General features: G+C 46.1%; 1 protein-coding gene across 1 annotated transcript; it reads left to right on the plus strand.

The window, feature by feature from the left end:
* Nucleotides 1–12,630: 12,630 nt before the first annotated feature.
* LOC124021708 (scavenger receptor cysteine-rich type 1 protein M130-like) lies at nt 12,631–16,252 on the plus strand (the record flags this gene model as incomplete). Its single annotated transcript, XM_046336824.1, has 6 exons — nt 12,631–12,694; nt 14,340–14,645; nt 14,771–15,049; nt 15,507–15,827; nt 15,931–16,019; nt 16,132–16,252. Coding segments are annotated over 6 exons (1,149 nt in total), but the record flags the coding sequence as incomplete, so codon positions are not given.
* Between the last annotated feature and the right edge of the window lie 7,134 nt (nt 16,253–23,386).

A 23,386-nucleotide genomic window follows, 5' to 3' on the forward strand; every position in this document is an offset into this window, starting at 1 on the left:
ACTGGCAGACTGGGTTGGGAGAAGGAGACACGGGGGAGGAGGAAGAGAGAGAGAGAGAGGACATACTGACAGACTGGGTTGAGAGAAGGAGACACGGGAGGAGGATGAGAGAGAGAGAGAGAAAGAGAGAGGGAGAGAGAGAGGGAGAGAGAGGACATACTGTCAGACTGGGTTGGGAGAAGGAGACAAGGGAGGAGGAAGAGTGAGAGAGAGAGAGAGAGGACATACTGACAGACTGGGTTGAGAGAAGGAGACAAGGGAGGAGGATGAGAGAGAGAGAGAGAGAGAGAGAGAGAGAGAGAGAGAGAGAGAGAGACAGAGAGAGAGAGAGAGAGAGAGAGAGAGAGAGAGACATACTGACAGACTGGGTGAGAGAAGGAGACAAGGGAGGAGGATGAGAGAGAGAGAGAGAGAGAGAGAGAGAGAGAGAGAGAGAGAGAGAGAGAGAGGACATACTGACAGACTGGGTTGAGAGAAGGAGACAAGGGAGGAGGATGAGAGAGAGAGAGAGAGAGAGAGAGAGAGACAGAGAGACAAGGGAGAGAGAGAGGACATACTGACAGACTGGGTTGAGAGAAGGAGACACGGGAGGAGAGAGAGAGAGAGAGAGAGAGAGAGAGAGAGAGAGAGGGAGAGAGGACATACTGTCAGACTGGGTTGGGAGAAGGAGACAAGGGAGGAGGAAGAGAGAGAGAGAGAGAGAGGACATACTGACAGACTGGGTTGAGAGAAGGAGACAAGGGAGGAGGATGAGAGAGAGAGAGAGAGAGAGAGAGAGAGAGAGAGAGAGAGAGAGAGAGAGAGAGAGAGAGAGAGAGAGAGAGAGAGAGAGGACATACTGACAGACTGGGTTGAGAGAAGGAGACAAGGGAGGAGGATGAGAGAGAGAGAGAGAGAGACATAGAGAGAGAGAGAAGAGAGAGAGAGAGAGAGAGAGAGAGAGAGAGAGGACATACTGTCAGACTGGGTTGGGAGAAGGAGACAAGGGAGGAGGAAGAGAGAGAGAGAGAGAGAGAGAGAGAGAGAGAGAGAGAGAGAGAGAGGACATACTGACAGACTGGGTTGAGAGAAGGAGACAAGGGAGGAGAGAGAGAGAGAGAGAGAGAGAGAGAGAGAGAGAGAGAGAGAGAGAGGAGACAAGAGGAGAGAGAGAGAGAGAGAGAGAGACATACTGACAGACTGGGCTGAGAGAAGGAGACAAGGGAGGAGGATGAGAGAGAGAGAGAGAGAGAGAGAGAGAGAGAGATAGAGAGAGAGAGAGAGAGAGAGAGAGAGAGAGGAACATACTGACAGACTGGGTTGAGAGAAGGAGACAAGGGAGGAGGACGAGAGAGAGAGGACTTACTGAGACTGGGTTGAGACAAGGAGACATGGGAGAGAGGAGAGGAGAGAGAGAGAGAGAGAGAGAGAGAGAGAGAGAGAGAGAGGACATACTGACAGACTGGGTTGAGAGAAGGAGACAAGGGAGGAGGATGAGAGAGAGAGAGAGAGAGAGAACATACTGGCAGACTGGGTTGGGAGAAGGAGACACGGGAGGATGAGAGAGAGAGAGAGAGAGAGAGAGAGAGAGAGAGAGAGAGGACATACTGACAGACTGGGTTGAGAGAAGGAGACAAGGGAGGAGAAGAAGAGAGAGAGAGAGAGAGGACTTACTGACAGACTGGGTTGGGAGAAGGAGACACGGGAGGAGGATGAGAGAGAGAGAGAGGGAGGACATACTGACAGACTGGGTTGAGAGAAGGAGACAAGGGAGGAGGACGAGAGAGAGAGAGAGGACTTACTGATAGACTGGGTTGAGAGAAGGAGACACGGGAGGAGGAAGAGAGAGAGTGGACTTACTGATAGACTGGGTTGAGAGAAGGAGACAAGGGAGGAGGAAGAGAGAGAGAGAGAGAGAGAGAGAGAGATAATAAGATAAGATAATTCGTAAAAATCCAAATAACTTCACAGATCTTCATTGTAAAGGGTTTAACACTGTTTTTCATGCTTGTTCAGTGACCCATAAACAATGAATGAACATGCACCTGTGTAACGGTTGTTAAGACACTAACAGCTTACAGACGGTAGGCAATTAAGGTCACAGTTTTGAAAACTTAGGACACTAAAGAGGCCTTTCTACTGACTCTGAAAAACACCAAAAGAAAGATGCCCAGGGTCCCTGCTCATCTGCGTGAACGTGCCTTAGGCATACTGCAAGGAGGCATGAGGACTGCAGATGTGGCCAGGGCAATAAATTGCAATGTCCGTACTGTGAGATGCCTAAGGCAGCGCTATAGGGAGAAAGGACAGACAGCCGATCGTCCTCGCAGTGGCAGACCACGTGTAACAACATCTGCACAGGATCGGTACATCGAAAAATCAAACCTACGGGACAGGTACAGAATGGCAACAACAACTGCCAGAGTTACACCAGGAATGCACAATCCCTCCATCAGTGCTCAGACTGTCCACAATAGGCTGAGAGAGGCTGGACTGAGGGCTTGTAGGCCTGTTGTAACGCAGGTCCTCACCAGACATCACCGGCAACAATGTCGGCTATGAGGACAAACCCACCGTCGCTGGACCAGACAGGACTGGCAAAAGTGCTCTTCACTGATGAGTCACGGTTTTGTCTCACCAGGGGTGAGGAAGGAATGAGCGTTTACACTGAGGCCTGTACTCTGGAGGGGATCGATTTGGAGGTGGAGGGTCTGTCATGGGCTGGGGCGGTGTGTCACATCATCATCGGACTGAGCTTGTTGTCATTGCAGGCTGTCTCAACGCTGTGCGTTACAGGGAAGACATCCTCCTCCCTCATGTGGTACCCTTCCTGCAGGCTCATCCTTACATGACCCTCCAGTATGACAATGGCACCAGCCATACTGCTCGTTCTGTGCGTGATTTCCTGCAAGACAGGAATATCAGGGTTCTGCCATGGCCAACGACGAGCCAGAATCTCAGTCCCATTGAGCACGTCTGGGACCTGTTAGATCGGAGCGTGAGGGCTAAGGCCATTCCTCCCAGAAATGTCTGGGAACTTGCAGGTGCCTTGGTGGAAGAGTGGGGTAACATCTCACAGCAAGAACTGGGAAATCTGGTGAAGTCCATGAGGAGTAGATGCACTGCAGTACTTAATGCAGCTGGTGGCCACACCTGATACTGCCTGTTACTTTCTTTTTTGACCCCTCCCCCCTTTGTTCAGGGACACTTACTGACTTACTGACAGACTGGGTTGGTAGAAGGAGACAGGGGAGGAGGGAGAGAGAGATGAGAGAGAGATAGGACTTATTGACAGACTGGGTTGGTAGGAGACAGGGGAGGAGGGAGAGAGAGATGAGAGAGATAGGACTTATTGACAGACTGGGTTGGTAGAAGGAGACAGGGGAGGAGGGAGAGAGAGATGAGAGAGAGATAGGACTTATTGACAGACTGGGTTGGTAGAAGGAGACGAGGGAGGAGGGAGAGAGAGAGATGAGAGAGATAGATAGGACTTATTGACAGACTGGGTTGGTAGAAGGAGACCAGGGAGGAGGGAGAGAGAGATGAGAGATATAGGACTTATTGACAGACTGGGTTGGTAGAAGGAGACGGGGAGGAGGGAGAGAGAGAGATGAGAGATATAGGACTTATTGACAGACTGGGTTGGTAGAATGAGACGAGGGAGGAGGGAGAGAGAGAGATGAGAGATAGATAGGACTTATTGACAGACTGGGTTGGTAGAAGGAGACGAGGGAGGAGGGAGAGAGAGAGATGAGAGATAGATAGGACTTATTGACAGACTGGGTTGGTAGAAGGAGACGAGGGAGGAGGAGAGAGAGAGATGAGAGAGATAGATAGGACTTATTGACAGACTGGGTTGGTAGAAGGAGACGAGGGAGGAGGGAGAGAGAGAGATGAGAGATATAGATAGGACTTATTGACAGACTGGGTTGGTAGAAGGAGACAGGGGAGGAGGGAGAGAGAGATGAGAGAGATAGATAGGACTTATTGACAGACTGGGTTGGTAGAAGGAGACGAGGGAGGAGGAGAGAGAGAGATGAGAGATAGATAGGACTTATTGACAGACTGGGTTGGTAGAAGGAGACGGGGAGGAGGGAGAGAGAGAGATGAGAGATATAGATAGGACTTATTGACAGACTGGGTTGGTAGAAGGAGACGGGGAGGAGGGAGAGAGAGATGAGAGATATAGGACTTATTGACAGACTGGGTTGGTAGAAGGAGACGGGGAGGAGGGAGAGAGAGATGAGAGATATAGGACTTATTGACAGACTGGGTTGGTAGAAGGAGACGAGGGAGGAGGGAGAGAGAGATGAGAGATATAGGACTTATTGACAGACTGGGTTGGTAGAAGGAGACGGGGGAGGAGGGAGAGATAGAGATGAGAGAGATAGGACTTATTGACAGACTGGGTTGGTAGAAGGAGACGAGGGAGGAGGGAGAGATAGAGATGAGAGAGATAGGACTTATTGACAGACTGGGTTGGTAGAAGGAGACGAGGGAGGAGGGAGAGAGAGATGAGAGATATAGGACTTATTGACAGACTGGGTTGGTAGAAGGAGACGAGGGAGGAGGGAGAGAGAGATGAGAGATATAGGACTTATTGACAGACTGGGTTGGTAGAAGGAGACGGGGGAGGAGGGAGAGAGAGATGAGAGATATAGGACTTATTGACAGACTGGGTTGGTAGAAGGAGACGAGGGAGGAGGGAGAGAGAGATGAGAGATATAGGACTTATTGACAGACTGGGTTGGTAGAAGGAGACAGGGGAGGAGGGAGAGAGAGATGAGAGAGAGATAGGACTTATTGACAGACTGGGTTGGTAGGAGACAGGGGAGGAGGGAGAGAGAGATGAGAGAGAGATAGATAGGACTTATTGACAGACTGGGTTGGTAGAAGGAGACCAGGGAGGAGGGAGAGAGAGATGAGAGATATAGGACTTATTGACAGACTGGGTTGGTAGAAGGAGACGGGGAGGAGGGAGAGAGAGAGATGAGAGATATAGGACTTATTGACAGACTGGGTTGGTAGAATGAGACGAGGGAGGAGGGAGAGAGAGAGATGAGAGATAGATAGGACTTATTGACAGACTGGGTTGGTAGAAGGAGACGAGGGAGGAGGGAGAGAGAGAGATGAGAGATAGATAGGACTTATTGACAGACTGGGTTGGTAGAAGGAGACGGGGAGGAGGGAGAGAGAGAGATGAGAGATATAGATAGGACTTATTGACAGACTGGGTTGGTAGAAGGAGACGGGGAGGAGGGAGAGAGAGATGAGAGATATAGGACTTATTGACAGACTGGGTTGGTAGAAGGAGACGGGGGGGGAGGAGGGAGAGAGAGATGAGAGATATAGGACTTATTGACAGACTGGGTTGGTAGAAGGAGACGAGGGAGGAGGGAGAGAGAGATGAGAGATATAGGACTTATTGACAGACTGGGTTGGTAGAAGGAGACGGGGGAGGAGGGAGAGATAGAGATGAGAGATATAGGACTTATTGACAGACTGGGTTGGTAGAAGGAGACGAGGGAGGAGGGAGAGAGAGAGATGAGAGATATAGGACTTATTGACAGACTGGGTTGGTAGAAGGAGACGAGGGAGGAGGGAGAGATAGAGATGAGAGATATAGGACTTATTGACAGACTGGGTTGGTAGAAGGAGACGAGGGAGGAGGGAGAGAGAGACTGACATATAAACCAACTTAATATATTTGTATCACTGACTTCTCACCAGTGATGTCATCATAACCAGTAACCTGTTCCTCTCTTGGGCCTTAGTGGAACATTAAGCCAATATTCTATAAGAGGTGAACTCAATCAGTAGAGGTGATATTATAGGACACACTATGTGTAACTTTGCTGCTCTGCCAGCAGTTTCCTGTGGAGTTTTTCTAATGTCAGTGTTTCCTGTAGGTTGGTGGGTTTAACTGATCTTATCTGCTTAAAGGTTTGTCACGTCATAGTAGTAAGGAAGTAATGAGATAGAAGTCATATAGTCTAGCAGTATTTCTCACTCTTCAGTCCTCTCTTCATGACAGTAGACTTGTTTCGTCAGTGGAGCCCAAGTTCGAGGCAGATATGATAACTGCAGTGGTACTGATGACCCTGTTGTGGAGCAGAGGTAGGACGCTGTTATACTGATATACACGTGTAGATATTTTACCATTTGCAGGGTTAGTAAAATAACATACAACTGGAAGCAGACAGTAAAAATGTGTCTCAAAGCAGGACAATGATGTGATCACCTGTAAATGTACTTTACTGTAGTCTAACTGTCCATCTGGGGACAGGCACTAATGTCAGTTAAGTTGTGATGGTGTCCTGCATCTGACTGTTGTATATTCAGTGTGTCAATTGTTGATTGTATCTGTCTCTATGTAAATTCATGAGAGTATATATTATGTAGTATATATTATATTGGTGTTATGTTAGAGTAGGAAAAGGGAGGGGTGTAGATGCTAGAGGTCTATGAGCTGAGTCAAGATCAACAGGTCCAACACTATGAGAGAGAGAGAGAACGAGAGAGAACATGCGCAAGAGAGAGAAAGAGAGATGAGCAGCGTGAGAGAGAGGAGAGGGGAGGAATGGGGTGAGCAGAGGAGAGAAGAGTGGAGGGGACAAAGGAGGGGAGGGGACAGAGAAGGGGAGGGTGGAGAGGTGGAGGGGAGAGAGATTTGTGGAGGAGAGAGAATGTGTCAAGGAAGAGCTCCACTAGGGCCCTCTCAACCAGCTGGCTCCACTAAGGCCCTCTCAACCAGCTGGCTCCACTAAAGCCCTCTCAGTCAGCCGGCTCCACTAAGGCCCTCTCAACCAGCTGGCTCCACTAGGGCCCTCTCAACCAGCCGGCTCCACTAAGGCCATCTCAGTCACCCGGCTCCACTAAGGCCCTCTCAACCAGCCGGCTCCACTAGGGCCCTCTCAACCAGCCGGCTCCACTAAGGCCCTCTCAACCAGTCGGCTCCACTAAGGCCCTCTCAACCAGTCGGCTCCACTAAGGCCCTCTCAGTCAGCCGGCTCCACTAAGGCCCTCTCAACCAGCCGGCTCCACTAAAGCCCTCTCAGCCAGATGGCTCCACTATTGCTCTCTCAACACGCTGGCTCCACTAAGGCCTTCTCAGCCAGCCGGCTCCACCAGGGCCCTCACAGCCAGCCGGCTCCACCAGGGCCCTCTCAACCAGCTGGATCCACTAGGGCCCTCTTAGCCAGCTGGCTCCACTAAGGCCCCCTCAGTCATCCGGCTCCACTAAGGCCCTCTCAACCATCTGGCACCACTAGGGCCCTCTCAGTCAGCCGGCTCCACAAAGGCCCTCTCAGACAGCCGGCTCCACTAAGGCCCTCTCAGACAGCCGGCTCCACTAAGGCCCTCTCAGTCAGCCGGCTCCACTAAGGCCCTCTCAGTCAGCCGGCTCCACTAAGGCCCTCTCAGTCAGCCAGCTCCACTAAGGCCCTCTCAGTTAGCCAGCTCCAATAAGGCCCTCTCAGCCAGATGGCTCCACTATTGCTCTCTCAACACGCTGGCTCCACTAAGGCCTTCTCAGTCAGCCGGCTCCACTAGGGCCCTCTCAACCAGCTGGATCCACTAGGGCCCTCTTAGTCAGCTGGCTCCACTAAGGCCCTCTCAGTCATCCGGCTCCACTAAGGCCCTCTCAACCTTCCGGCTCCACTAGGGCCCTCTCAACCAGCTGGATCCACTAGGGCCCTCAACCAGCTGGATCCACTAGGGCCCTCTCAGTCAGCCGGCTCCACTAGGGCCCTCTCAGTCAGCCGGCTCCACTAAGGCCCTCTCAGCCAGATGGCTCCACTATTGCTCTCTCAACACGCTGGCTCCAAAAAGGCCCTATCAGTCAGCCGGCTCCACTAAGGCCCTCTCAACCAGCCGGCTCCACTAAGGCCCTCTCAGTCAGCCGGCTCCACTAAGGCCCTCTCAGTCAGCCGGCTCCACTAAGGCCCTCTCAGTCAGCCGGCTCCACTAAGGCCCTCTCAGTCAGCCGGCTCCACTAAGGCCCTCTCAGTCAGCCGGCTCCACTAAGGCCCTCTCAGTCAGCCGGCTCCACTAAGGCCCTCTCAGTCAGCCGGCTCCACTAAGGCCCTCTCAGTCAGCCTGGCTCCACTAAGGCCCTCTCAGTCAGCCGGCTCCACTAAGGCCCTCTCAGTCATCTGGCTCAACTAGAGCCTTCTCAACCAGCTGGCTCCTATAGGGCCCTCTCAACCAGCTGGATCCACTAGAGCCCTCTTAGCCAGCTGGCTCCACTAAGGCCCTCTCAGTCATCCGGCTCCACTAAGGCCCTCTCAACCAGCTGGATCCACTAGGGCCCTCTCAACCAGCTGGCTCCACTAGGGCCCTCTCAACCAGCCGGCTCCACTAAGGCCCTCTCAGCCAGATGGCTCCACTATTGCTCTCTCAACACGCTGGCTCCACTAAGGCCTTCTCAGCCAGCCGGCTCCACCAGGGCCCTCACAGCCAGCCGGCTCCACTAAGGCCCTCACAGCCAGCCGGCTCCACTAAGGCCCTCTCATCCAGCCGGCTCCACTAAGGCCCTCACAGCCAGCCGGCTCCACTAAGGCCCTCTCATCCAGCCGGCTCCACTAAGGCCCTCTGAGCCAGCCGGCTCCACTAAGGCCCTCTCAACCAGCCTGCTCCACTAGGGCCCTCTCAACCAGCTGGCTCCACTAGGGCCCTCTCAACCAGCCGGCTCCACTAGGGCCCTCTCAACCAGCCGGCTCCACTAGGGCCCTCTCAACCAGCTGGCTCCACTTGGGCCCTCTCAACCAGCCGGCTCCACTTGGGCCCTCTCAACCAGCTGGCTCCACTAGGGCCCTCTCAACCAGCCGGCTCCTCTAGGGCCCTCTCAACCAGCTGGCTCCACTTGGGCCCTCTCAACCAGCTGAATCAAGGAAATTAACTAAAGTGATAAATCTAGACCTAGGTTTTATTTACTGTGGGATTTGTTCTCCATTAGTTACCCTGTTCTCATCACAACAGGTCACACATTCTGCTGACATGATTACACACTGTGGCATTTTACCTAACAGATAACAATATTTTATTTGTTTTCAAATTATTTTGGGGTCTTTGTAATCTGAAGGAAATATGTGTCTCTTATATTGTTGTACATTTGGCAGGAGGTTAGGAAGAACAGCTCAGTATCCAACTGATTTTGTGGGCAGTGGGCACGTAGCCTGTCTTCTCTCTGCCTACCTCTCTCAATAGCAAGGCTATACTCACTGAATCTGTAAATTGTCCATTTTTTTCTCCATTTTTTCTCAGTCACGATGGTCAGATAGTTTGCCATCATTTATGTATGTTTGGTTATAATTTGTTTGGACCAGACTGTCTGAGTTCTGTCCTGAGGCTTTGTTGGGTTAGTAGTGGTTTGTGAACTAAGCTTCAGGACCAGCTGGATGAAGGGACTTTTCTCTATGTTCATCTCTTGGTATTTCAGAGCTGGTCTCTTGTTTTCATGTGGTTATAGACATTGAAGACTTGTTTCTGGATATTAATTAGTGATGGATATTAATTAGTGATGGGTTTTAATTAGTGATGGATATTAATTAGTGATGGATGTTAATTAGTGATGGATATTAATTAGTGATGGATATTAATTAGTGATGGATATTAATTAGTGATGGGTATTAATTAGTGATGGATATTAATTAGTGATGGATATTAATTAATGATGATATTACTTATTGATGGATGTTAATTAGTGATGGGTATTAATTAGTGATGGATATTAATTAGTGATGATATTACTTATTGATGGATGTTAATTAGTGATGGATATTAATTAGTGATGGATATTAATTAGTGATGGATATTAATTGGTGATGGGTATTAATTAGTGATGGATATTAATTGGTGATGGGTATTATTTGGTGATGGGTATTAATTGGTGATGGGTATTAATTAGTGATGGATATTAATTAGTGATTGATATTAATTAGTGATTGATATTAATTAGTGATGGATGTTACTGTAGCTCAGTTGGTAGAGCATGGCGCTTGTAATGCCAGGGTAGTGGGTTCGATCCCCGGGACCACCCATACGTAGAATGTATGCACACATGACTGTAAGTCGCTTTGGATAAAAGCGTCTGCTAAATGGCATATATTATATATTATATGGAGTGACGAGGGGTGACGAGGAAGGGAGGAGAGAGGGGAGGAGAGGAGAGGAGAAGAGGGGGGAGTAGAGGGGAAGAAGAGGAGAAGGGGAAGAGGAGAGGGGGAGATGATGAGAGTGCAGAAGGAGAGGGGAGAAGAGGAGAAGAGGAGAAGAGAGGGGGAGAAGGGCAGAGGGGGAGAAGAGGAGAGGGGGAGATGAGGGGGAAGATAGGGGCAGAAGAGTAGATGATAGGCAGAATAGGAGAGGAGAAGGGGAGAATAGGAAAGGGAGAGAAGAGGAAAGGGGGAGAAGAGGGCAGGGAAAGAAGATAGGAAAGGGGGAGAAGAGGGCAGGGAAAGAAGATGAGAAGGGGGAGAAGAGGGCAGGGAAAGAAGATGAGAAGGGGAGAAGAGGAGAGGGGGGAGAAGAGGAGAGGGGGAGAAGGGGGAGGAGAGGAGGGGGAGGGGAAGAAGAAGAGAGAGGGGAAGAGAGGAGAAGAGAGACTGGGAGAAAATGAGAGGAGAGGGGGAGAATAGGGGAGGGGTAGGAGAAGAGAGACTGGTAAATGAGTAGAGGAGAATAGAGGGTCAGAAGAGGAGAGACTGGTAAATGAGTAGAGGAGAATAGAGGGTCAAGAGAGGAGAGAGGGGAGAAGAGGAGAGGAGAGGGGGAGAAAAGGGGTGAAGATGAGAATAGAGAGGTACAGAAGAGGAGAAGAGAGGGGAGGGGAAGGCGAGAAGAGAGGGAGGAGAAGAGAGGTGGAGAAGGGAGAAGAGAAGAGGATAAGGGGGAGAGGTGGAGACGACGAGAAGAGAGGGAGAAGACGAGAAGAGAGGGGAGAAGACGAGAAAGAGAAGAGAGGGGAGGGGAGAAGACGAGAAGAGAGAAGGGAGGGGAGAAGACGAGAAGAGAGGGGAGGAGAAGACGAGAAGAGATGGGAGGAGAAGACGAGAAGAGATGGGATGGGGGGAGAGGACGAGAAGAGAGAGGAGAGGAGAGAAGACGAGAAGGAGGGGAGGGGAGAAGACGAGAAGAGAGGGGAGGAGGGAGAAGACGAGAAGAGAGGGGAGGGGAGAAGACGAGAAGGAGGGGAGGGGAGAAGACGAGAAGAGAGTTTAGCATTCTGGGGGAGAAGACGAGAGAGGGAGAAGGAAGAGAAGAGGATAAGGGGGAGAGGGGGAGAAGAGAGGGGAGGAGAGGAGAGAAGGAGAGAGGGGGAGAGAGGGGAGGAGAGGAGCGGAGGAGAGAGGGGGAGAAGAGAAGAAGAGAGTTGAGAGGAGGAGAGGTCTGGGGGAGAAGATCAGAGGTGGGAGGGGAGGGAGGGGAAGAAAAGGGGAGGGGGAAGAGGAGAAGAGAGTGGGAGCAGGGAGGAGAAATGGAGAGGGGAGAAGAGCAGAGGGGTGAGAAGAGGAGAGGTGAGGGGTAGAATTGGGGAAGAGAGGAGAAGAGAGGGAGAGAAGATGAGAGAGAGGGGAGAAGAGTAGAAGAGAGGCGTATAAGAGGGGAGAAGCGTATAGGGGGAGTTGAGGAGAAGAGAAGGGGAGAAGAGAGATGGTGAAAAGGAGGAGGGGGAGAAGGGGGAGAAGGGGAGAGGGGGAGAAGAGTAGAGGGGGAGTTGAGGAGAAGAGAGGGAGAGATGGGGAGTTCTGCCTAGAGAGGATTGGGAGATGGGGAGGAGAAGAAGAGGAGAGTTGGAGAAGAGAGGGGGAGAAGAGGAGGCTGAAATGGAGTCCACTAATTTGAAGGGGTGTCCACATACTTTTGTATATATAGTGTATGTACACATGTGTGTTGTTGCACCATACCAACGATAAGCCTGTCTTCCCCATCACATCATGAAAGGTCATGTTGATGTTAATTTAACCTCTGTCTCTCTCTTCCTCTGACTCCTCCCTTTCTCCTTTGTTTCTCTCTGTCTTTCTCTCTGTTTCTCCTCTGTCTCTCTCTCTTTCTCCTCTGTCTCTCTCTTTCTCTCTCTTTCTCCTCTGTCTCTCTCTTTCTCCTCTGTCTCTCTCTTTCTCCTCTGTCTCTCTCTTTCTCCTCAGATCTCCAGGCTCAAAGCGTCAGTCCACCAGGTAGGTAGAGTATAAATCTACAGTGATTATAGCAGTTCAATATTAGTCAACTTTATTATCCCACATTGAGAAATTCATGTGTCCATACAAACCATTCTAAACCCCAATAACAAGTAGTGTTTTATGGAACTACTAATACTTGTCAACCACAAAGCATCACTGCTGTTAGAATAACAGAATCACTGTCATCATCTGTCCTCACCACTGTGTTTTCCTCTCTGCTGTTTACAGCTGAAGACTCAGTCAGACTGGTGAATGCGACCACTTCCTGTTCTGGGACAGTGGAAGTCTTCTACAGAGGAGAGTGGTTGGGTCTATGTCCTAGTTGGTGGAGCATGATAGAGGTTAATGTTGTGTGTAGAGAGCTGGACTGTGGGAATCCTGTATCTGAATCGAGAGGACCTCTGATTGGAGATGAAAGAAGACCAAAGTCACACTATATGGTTGTAGTGGACATGAGTCTTCTATTGGACAGTGTGTCATCATAGGAGGACTTGGTGTCTGTATTGGTAGATATTATCATCATGTGATCTGTTCAGGTAAGAGACTGGTCATATTGAGAGATTTATTTATACTGTGGCAAACCTCTTCAAGGTTAGGAGCGTTTGTCACAAACTAAGTGGTAAACTGTCACCAAATCACCCAAGAATGAGAGTTATTTCGAACAGGACAGTACCTGTGTGTTTGTTTCTCCGTCCTGGTCCACCCAGGCCGAGGGAGGTCCAGGATAGGGTTTGGTGACACGAATCGGGTTCTCGGTAGGTTCAGGTCCAAACGCAGACAAGTAAATCCAAAACAATCCAGCTCATACACGGTAAATCCAGCCAATCTCTATAGTCTCTTTCTCTATTGTTCATAGATCCTTCCAGCCAATCTCTATAGTCTCTTTCTTATTGTTCATACTCCTTCCAGCCAATCTCTATGGAGTCTCTTTCTCTATTGTTCATAGCTCCTTCCAGCCAATCTCTATAGTCTCTTTCTCTATTGTTCATAGCTCCTTCCAGCCAATCTCTATAGTCTCCTTCTGGAGGATTGTTCATAGATCCTTCCAGCCAATCTCTATAGTCTCTTTCTCTATTGTTCATAGCTCCTTCCAGCCAATCTCTATAGTCTCTTTCTCTATTGTTCATAGCTCCTTCCAGCCAATCTCTATAGTCTCCTTCTCTATTGTTCATAGATCCTTCCAGCCAATCTCTATAGTCTCTTTCTCTATTGTTCATAGATCCTTCCAGCCAATCTCTATAGTCTCTTTCTCTATTGTTCAGGAGATCCTTCCAGCCAGTCTCTATAGTCTCTTTCTCTATTGTTCATAGATCCTTCCAGCCAATCTCTATAGTCTCTTTCTCTATTGTTCATAGCTCCTTCCAGCCAATCTCTATAGTCTCTTTCTCCATTGTTCATAGATCCTTCCAGCCAATCTCTATAGTCTCTTTACCTATTGTTCATAGCTCCTTCCAGCCAATCTCTGATAGGTCTCTAAAATCGATTGTTCATAGCCTCCTTCCAGCCAATCTCTATAGTCTCTTTCTTATTGAAGATAGCTCCTTCCAGCCCTCTCTCTTCCTCTTCCTGGTTTCTCTTGATTTATCTGTATCTGCTCACAGAACAGACAGTCGGCTCCACCTTCTGAGGGTTCCCCTGCTTCTGGGACTTGTAGTTTTGGCATACTTTAGCCATTTTGTGATCTGTAGTTCTGACAGGGGTGGCCATTTTAGTGATCGGGCAGAACCCGTTTATTAGCTCTGCTCTCACATATCTGCCACTTATCACTCGACCCCCTTCTTTGCCACAATACATTATACAATATTACCATGTGTCATATTTTATGTGTTTTTATTTCATTTAAATAGAGGGAGAGATGTCAGATGTATTTAAACATTATATTTGTTTTTGTCATATTGGTTTATGGGAGATGTTCATGGGCAGATCATTGTAGTTCAGATGGTACTGAAGTGAAGCTGCCTGATGGATGTCCAGCTGTTTATTTTCTATAAAGTGAAGTGAACTTATTCCTGTCTCCTGCCTGCATTATTCCCAACCCGATCCTGAGTGACTAAGAACCCATTTCTACCTCTTACAGTATCAAACATAGCAAACGAAAATCTATTATTCAACATATTTGTGTTTAGTCCTTGACAGTGTCATCAACAAAACTGATTGAATGTTCAACCAACTCTTTTTCAGAGTCTGTGCGGCTTGTGGATGGAGCTGGTCTCTGCTCTGGGAGAGTGGAGGTGAAGTCCAATCAGTCCTGGGCCTCAGTGTGTGAAGCTGACTTTGACCGGCAGGATGCAGAGGTAGTCTGTAGGGATGTTGGCTGTGGGGCTCCTGCAGCTCTACAGGGGGGGCTCTATGGAGAAGGTGAGGGTCAGACCTGGGATAAAGAGTTCCAGTGTAAAGGTAATGAGTCCCTTCTCCTGGACTGTGACACCTCAGACAGAGAGAACAACACCTGCCTACCTGGTAATGCTGTTGGACTCACCTGCTCAGGTAAGAAACAGTTTGTCACTCAATCAACATGGTTTCTCACCTGGAGTGAAGAATATGAGAAACAATATAGGTGTGTTTTAGTGAGAAAATAGTAAGATTACTGTCTCTCTCTTTTCTTTTCTCAGAGCCTGATGATGTGAGGCTGGTGGGAGGAGGCAGTCGCTGTGCTGGTGGAGTGGAGTGGTACGACCAGGGAGAGTGGAGGACTGTGGGAACTGAGTACGGGGACCAGGAGGGTGTAGCTGCAGTAGTGTGTAGACAGCTGGGTTGTGGCTCCACTGTTTCAGTACTACCTGGAAACACCACTGTAGGGTTTAGAGTTTTCTGTTCTGGGTCTGAGTCTTCACTGAGGGAGTGTTTTAGAAGTTATGATCTCCTTCCTGGACTCACAGTGATCTGCTCAGGTAATAACAACATATTATAATTATATTCAACTGATTTCCTTCATTCATACAACTTCCTCTGCACCTCTCATGATGACTGTTTAGCTTGTAAATCTGCTTTGCAAAATAGATCACTCAGTCAAGTAGGAATCAAATACAACTTAAATATCCCAGAATGCTTTTGTATGTGAGTGTTATCTCAGTGAACGTCTCTACTCACTACCATTGTCACATGTCATGTTATTGTCACATCTAAATGAGGAAAGTAGTTGAGGAGCTACGTTTTCTTTTTCTCTCCTCTTGTTCCAGATGTCCTGCTTCAGCCTGATATCAACATATGTTGTCTCAGTGACTGTAGGCCCACTACTCATGTTGCCCTGTGAGGGAGGGTGGCTGGCACTGTTACATGCTGATGTTATTGTCATATCTATAGGAAACTAGTTGAAGAGGTTTTTCTTGTTCTCTTTTATTGTTACAGATCTCCTGGTCCAGCCTGATATCTTCCTGACTGACCCAATGGGAGGGGTCTTCAGGGGCCACCAGGGGCCTGAGATGTTCAGGGGCTACAACTTCACCATCACCTGCTCCACTCAGCCACAGTACCCAGGAGGCTCCTTCCTCCTCACGTTCACCGGCTCCAACAGAACCCAGACCCAGCCAGCTGTCAATCACTCTGCTGCCTTCCTCTTCCCTGCTGCAGATGACTCCCACCAAGGGAACTACATCTGTGTTTATGACAATTATGTTTTCTCTCATAATTTCTCCTCTGAGAGTGAGCTCCTCTCCCTCACCATCACAGGTAACTGAACAGGAACCAGACTTATAACTTTGTCATTGACAGATTTCCCACAGATCTATGTGAAGATGATCAGTCCCCTCATCAAAGGTGTTTCTGTTTGCAGCCTCTCCTCTGCCAGCCTTCATCATCAGACACGTTGTAGTGCTGCTTATCCTACTGACAGCCATCACCACCTCCTACCTGTACTACAAGGTAAAGACATTTACTCAGATGTTACAAGTCATTTAAACTAGAGGGAGAGGGAGGGGAGAGAATGGAGATACCAGAGAGTAAATGTCTGACTGTTGGTGCTGTGTCTCTCTAGCCCACCAGGAGGCAGAAGAGAGTGAACAGGGTGAGCAGCATGGATCTTTATGTCAATGCCATGGAGATGGTCTCTGAGCTCCAGAGCTGAAGCTGGACCGGGAGAGGAGAGAGCAGCCCAGGGGACGGAGTAGGAGTAGAATGAATCTGACCCTACATGCTGATCTTAGGTCAGTTTGTGTTTTAAATCGATGGTCAGCAGTGGACTGGTGTTTAAAATGTGGTGACAAACCTGAAGTGGTTCTAATTTTAATAACAAGTTCAGAATTAGTTTAACTTTCTAGAACCTTGGAAGAAATCTAAAAGTAGTGACTACAACCACCATTATTCATTTAGTTTGGTTTTTACCACCAGAGAAACATGGTGTTTTGAGTAACATGGGGTTCTGGGTAACATGGGGTTCTGGGTAACATGGGTTTTGGTAACATGGGGTTTTGGTAACATGGGGTTTGGGTAACATGGGTTTTGGGTAACATGGGTTTGGGTAACATGGGGTTTTGGTAACATGGGGTTTTGGTAACATGGGGTTTTGGGCACCGTGGGGTTTTGGGCACCATGGGGTTTTGGGCACCATGGGGTTTTGGGAAACATGGGGTTTTGGGCAACATGGGGTTTTGGGCAACATGGGCTTTTGGGCACCATGGGGTTTTGGGTAACATGGGGTTTTGGTAACATGGGGTAACATGGGGTTTTGGTAACATGGGGTTTTGGTAACATGGGGTTTTGGTAACATGGGGTTTTATTTACCAAATCATGGGGTAACATGGGGTTTTCCATCTTTAAACATGGGGTAACATGGGGTTTTGGGCAACATGAGGTTTTGTAACATGGGGTTTTGGTAACATGGGGTAACATGGGGTTTTCCCAAACCCCAGGGCAAACATCAACAGGGGTTTTGGTAACACTCTTTTGGACAAACATGGGGTAAATGAGGGTTTTGCTAACATGGGGTAACATGGGGTTTTGCTAACATGGGGTAACATGGGGTTTTGGGCAACATGAGGTTTTGGTAACATGGGGTTTTGGTAACATGGGGTAACATGGGGTTTTGGGCAACATGGGGTTTTGGTAACATGGGGTTGTGGTAACATGGGGTAACATGGGGTTTTGGTAACATGGGGTTTTGGTAACATGGGGTTTTGGTAACATGGGGTTTTGCTAACATGGGGTAACATGGGGTTTTGGTAACATGGGGTAACATGGGGTTTTGGGCAACATGAGGTTTTGGTAACATGGGGTTTGTGTAACATTCTTTAACATGGGGTTTTAGGGCTTTAACATGGGGTTTTGATTCTTTAACATGGGGTTTTAGATTCTTTAACATGGGGTAACATAGTGGGTTTGCTTTAACATGGGGTAACTTTATCTTTTTAGGTAACATGGGGTAACATGGGGTTTTAGATTCTTTAACATAGGGTTTTGGTAACATGGGGTAACATTATCTTTTTGTGTCTTGATTCTTTAACATGGGCTAACATGGATTCTTTAACATAGGGTTTTGGTAACATGGGGTAACATGGGGTAACATGGGGTTTTGATTCTTTAACATGGGGTAACTTTATCTTTTTGTGTCTAACATGGGGTAACATGGGGTTTTGCTTTAACATGGGGTAACATGGATTTTTAACATGGGGTTTTGCTAACATGGGGTAACATGGGGTTATGGTAACATGGGGTAATATGATTCTTTATCTTATTTAGTGTCTCTTAGATTCTTTATCTTATTTAGTGTCTCTCTTAACATGGGTTTTGGTAACATGGGATTTTTATCTTATTGTAAGATTCTTTAGTAGCTACATTTTATCTTGTTTGTGTTCCTTTAGAATGTGTTGATTTTTATCTTATTTGTCTTCATGATTCTTTATCTTATTTGGTTTGTTGTTGGGGTTTAATTTTTATGGTTTGTTGTTTACTTCATTATGTTATTGATTATAAATGTTAGGATATTGATTATGATGTAGATTAGTGTTATGTTGTTAGTAGTATATAGATGATGATGTTATTGATTATAATGTTAGGATATTGATTATGATGTAGATTAGTGTTATGTTGTTAGTAGTATATAGATAATGATGTTATTTATTATAAATGTTAGGATATTGATTATGATGTAGATTAGTGTTATGTTGTTAGTAGTATATAATCAACTGATGTTATTGATTATAAATGTTAGGATATTGATTATTGACAGTAGATTAGTGTTATGTTGTTAGTAGTATTAATAGATGATGTTATTTATTATACATGTACAGTATGAATTACATGTTATGATATTGATTATTGATTATGATGTAGATTAGTGTAATGTTGTTAGACAGTATAGATGATAATGATGTTATTTATTATACAGTATGTTAGAGATATTGATTATGATACAGTATTAGTGTAATGTTGTTAGAGTATATAGATAATGATGTTATTGATTATAAATGTTATGATATTGATTATTGATTATGAAGTAGATTATTGTTATGATGTTGCTCTTTAAACTGCCATGTTATCAACTGAATGCTTTTAATAAAATTACAGGCTGTCAGTCTTGTGTGAATTCATTATTAGACAGACTACAACATACAGTATGAATTAACTGAGATCAGTCTGTGTGATTCCCCTCTTGGACAGACTACAACATACAGTATGAATTAACTGAGATCAGTCTGTGTGATTCCCCTCTTGGACAGACTACAACATACAGTATGAATTAACTGAGATCAGTCTGTGTGATTCCCCTCCTGGACAGACTACAACATACAGTATGAATTAACTGGTCATACATTTGGCAGAAGGTTAGAAAGTGCATCTCAGTTTCCACCTCATGTTGTGGGCTGTGTGCACATAGCCTGTCTTCTCTGGAGAGCCAGGTACTGACCTGTATATAGTCCTGCTATTGTTATTTTACTGCTGCTCTTTAATAACTTGTTACAGGCCAACCCAGGTGGTACACTTCAGTAGGATAATAGTTCAGTAGGATAGACCAACCTGGTCAAGCTGTACTGGTCAGTAGGATAATAGTAGACCAACCCAAGCTGTACTGTTCAGTAGGATAATAGTAGACCAACCCAAGCTGTACTGTTCAGTAGGATAATAGTAGACCAACCCAAGCTGTACTGTTCAGTAGGATAATAGTAGACCAACCCAAGCTGTACTGTTCAGTAGGATAATATTCAATCAATCAGTAGGACATATTCAATCAATCAGTAGGACATATCAGTAGGACATATCAGTAGGACATATTAGTAGGACATATCAGTAGGACATATCAGTAGGACATATCAGGTAGACATATCAGTAGGGTGGACATATCAGTAGGACATATTCAATCAACCAGTAGGACATATCAGTAGGACATATTCAATCAATTCTTATCCCAGTCTGCTGTTCCCACATGCTTCAAGAGGGCCACCATTGTCCCTGTTCCCAAGAAAGCTAAGGTAACTGAGCTAAATGAATAACACGCTGTAGCACTCACTTTCGTCATCATGAAGTGCTTTGAGAGACTAGTCAAGGACCATATCACCTCCACCCTACCTGACACCATAGAGGGTAGGTAACAACATCTCCACCCCGCTGATCCTCAACACTGGGGCCCCAAAAGGGTGCGTTCGGAGCCCTCTCCTGTACTCCCTGTTCACCCACGACTGCGTGGCCACGCACGCCTCCAACTCAATCATCAAGTTTGCGGACGACACTACAGTGGTAGGCTTGATTACCATCAAGCCTATATATATATATATATATATATATATATATATATATATATATATATATCACGACGAGACGGCCTACAGGGAGGAGGTGAGGGCCCTCGGAGTGTGGTGTCAGGAAAATAACCTCACACTCAAAGTCAACAAAACAAATTGATTGACTTTGTCAATCGATTTGTTCTTAATACATCTAAATCTACAAGATTTCTCTCCTGTGTGTGTTCTCTGGTGTATAGTCAGATGGCGAGATGGAACAAAACTCTACATCAGAAAATACATACATGAAGGAGTTGTTTTATGATATCAATGAAATGATGTCACAATGTCGAATGTTTTAACATTGTTGTAGGAGTATTTCAATGATGTCACAATGTAGAATGTTTAAACATTGTAGAAGGAGTATTTTAATGATGTCACAATGTAGAATGTTTTAACATTGTAGAAGGAGTATTTTAATGATGTCACAATGTAGAACACTAAACGTTTGCCCCCTGTTCAATTGATTTCTGCATGATATGGATATTAAGCCTCAGGGGGAAAATCCAGGCTCTGAATTGAAAGAGTGATATTTATATGATATAACAGAAAGTGACTAACACAAAAAGAGCTGTGTTACACTTACAGCATTGGTGACCCACTGGAATCAAAATGTAGCTAGATGTTTTCTACAAGTTGTCCTCTAACCAGTGATGTACACATTATTCACAGATTCCGTGTGGTTTTTGAGCTGTTAGTTTTAACATGCAACCTCATCTCCAGACTCTCACGCAAATGATTTCAACATGATATCGATGAGTGATGAAAAATAAGTGTTGCGTTCTTTTGTTTAACGACCTCTAAATTTAAATGCATCTCTCCAAAATGTAGCTGACTGTCTTCTGCAGGTTGTCCTCTAACCAGGGAGGTAAAATATATCTCCCATTTCCATGTGTTTTTTAGTCGTGTTAGTTTCAACAGCACCAACAACCTGATTTCCCCCTAATTGATATCAGTGATTTATTGCTACTAAAGAGCAGCGTTGTTGTTGCTGGTGCAGTTTATAAGGTGCTTGTTTAAAAACATACCAGTAATATGATTATGGCAGCTGTTTGTGTTTATATACATGTTTTATTATTCCATGTCTCACCATTAAGTTAATTATTGCCAATACATATTAACAAAGGGGTGTACATTTGATTTTCATATTTCATATTTACAATTTATGTAACAATTTAGTAATGATAATTATTTATGCAACCAGGGGGTACAATTATATTGACATTGTTGCCCTGCTATAAGAATTCTCAGAAGTGCCAACCCAAATGTACTAGAGCATGACATTGGGGACTGGGCCCAGATCCAACAACATCGAGTGAACCCTGAAAAGAGAGAGAAGCTCCGCAGTGACGTGGAAAGTTACTACGGATGTTGCAGGAGTTTCCTCTTGAAATCAGATGGTGGTAAAAGGACAACTTGGTTGCTGAAATTCTCAATGGTGGGCAGTCAAACATGTTCTGCGTTTAGCCAGTGCGTTGCCATGGATCCCAATGTATTTTGATTGCAAGTTTTCTATATTGGAGATTAGTTTTGTTTGAGCTCGTTCCAAGGGGACGAGAGTTCTAGAAGCTAGTGAGTTTTAGGAAGACGAGAGTTCTAGAAGCTAGTGAGATTTAGGAAGATGAGAGTTCTAGAAGCTAGTGAGATTTAGGAAGACGAGAGTTCTAGAAGCAAGTGAGATTTAGGAAGACGAGAGTTCTAGAAGCTAGTGAGATTTAGGAAGACAAGAGTTCTAGAAGCAAGTGAGATTTAGGAAGACGAGAGTTCTAGAAGCAAGTGAGATTTAGGAAGACGAGAGTTCTAGAAGCAAGTGAGATTTAGGAAGACGAGAGTTCTAGAAGCAAGTGAGATTTAGGAAGACGAGAGTTCTAGAAGATGGTGAGATTTTAAAAAATATTGTAGAAAAATATATATATATTTAGAAATATGTGTTTTCTTGTTTTTAATTGTTGACAGCCAGTAGACACCATGTTTATATTGGTGAAGGTGAAGCCTTGTAGTTTATTATAATGTGAAATGGAAGTTGTTTTTTGTTGGAGGTGAGCAAACTTGTTCAAACAAAAATATAGGACATATTTGTTGTCTAAAGGGGGAAGGTGTTACAGGCTTTGGTTTTTACATTTATGTTTTGAGGTTGGAATTTAGCACGTCTGGCTCGTTAGCACGTATAGCTGGTTAGCACGTCCAGCTGGTTAGCACGTATAGCTGGTTAGCACGTCCAGCTGGTTAGCACGTATAGCACGTATAGCTGGTTAGCACGTCCAGCTGGTTAGCACGTATAGCTGGTTAGCACGTCCAGCTGGTTAGCACGTATAGCTGGTTAGCACGTCCAGCTGGTTAGCACGTACAACTCGTTAGCACGTAAGACGCACTGATTGGTGTCACCTCATTAGTCAGTTTGTGTTACACCTGTGCTGCTTGTCAATCTCGTTCGTGGGAAGGTGTTTCACCTGCGAAGGGTCAACAACTTTAGTTCCGCCACCTTTTTGGTTTGCTTCCTGTCTTTAAGTTTGGTGTGGGGTTTTTCTTTTGTTTGTCTCTTCTTGGGCAGATTTAGTAGCTGTCTTTTAGGTCCCAGTTGTTGTTACTAGTCAACTTTCAGTGGACACCCCCATAGTGTCTTTCAGAACCCCTCCTAAAACCCCACCTAAAACCCCACCTGTTTAGTTGCGGTTGTTGCCAGTGACACTGTTAGTTCCCTCTTCTATTTAAGGGACATTTCTGGGTTTTGTTGCTGAGGAATGTAACAGCAAATGATGGAGAAAAACAAGCTTATATGCTATTGCATTTCTTGACTGCCCCTGCAACACAGAAACACATTAAGTCGTATTATATAAAACACTCAAAGTAATGGATATGTATCATCTATAGCCTCAGTTACACCTGGCACCTAAATGTGACTTCTGACATCTGAAATTCACCCTCACCTTTGATGTGCATGAATCAAGTTATCCGGACATTTTGATTAAGAGGGAGATTGGTGGCTTTATCACAGACCTATACAGGAAGCTGACGGACAGGAATTCCCTGATAGCTTCCACCCTACAACCCTAGAAAATAGCCTCCATCAGACAATACTGTCGCATACACAGGTTTTGTGGTACACAGTGACTATCACAAACAAGCCGCCTATCTGGCTGAGTGTTTCAGACAGTGGGGTTACCCAGAGGACTGTCTGGATTAATGAGGTCAGATCCCAATACCCATGTAAACATAGATTACTGATAGATCAATGAGGTTAGATCCCAATACCCATGTAAACATAGCTTACTGACAGATCAATGAGGTTAGATCCCAATACCCATGTAAACATAGCTTACTGACAGATCAATGAGGTTAGATCTCAATACCCATGTGTTGCGAACAGGTCGATTGTAGCGGTAGTTGTTTCGATGGCGACTTACTTTAGTTATTTTGACCACGGTGGTTATTGAAGTCGTGGTTTCGTGGAAGAAACCGTTGTTGTGCATCATCTTTCAACGCTCCAATGCCTGATAATGACCAAACCTGTTTAGG

Source organism: Oncorhynchus gorbuscha, unplaced genomic scaffold (assembly GCF_021184085.1).
Source record: "Oncorhynchus gorbuscha isolate QuinsamMale2020 ecotype Even-year unplaced genomic scaffold, OgorEven_v1.0 Un_scaffold_1177, whole genome shotgun sequence".
In the NCBI taxonomy this organism is placed as follows: Eukaryota; Metazoa; Chordata; class Actinopteri; order Salmoniformes; family Salmonidae; genus Oncorhynchus; species Oncorhynchus gorbuscha.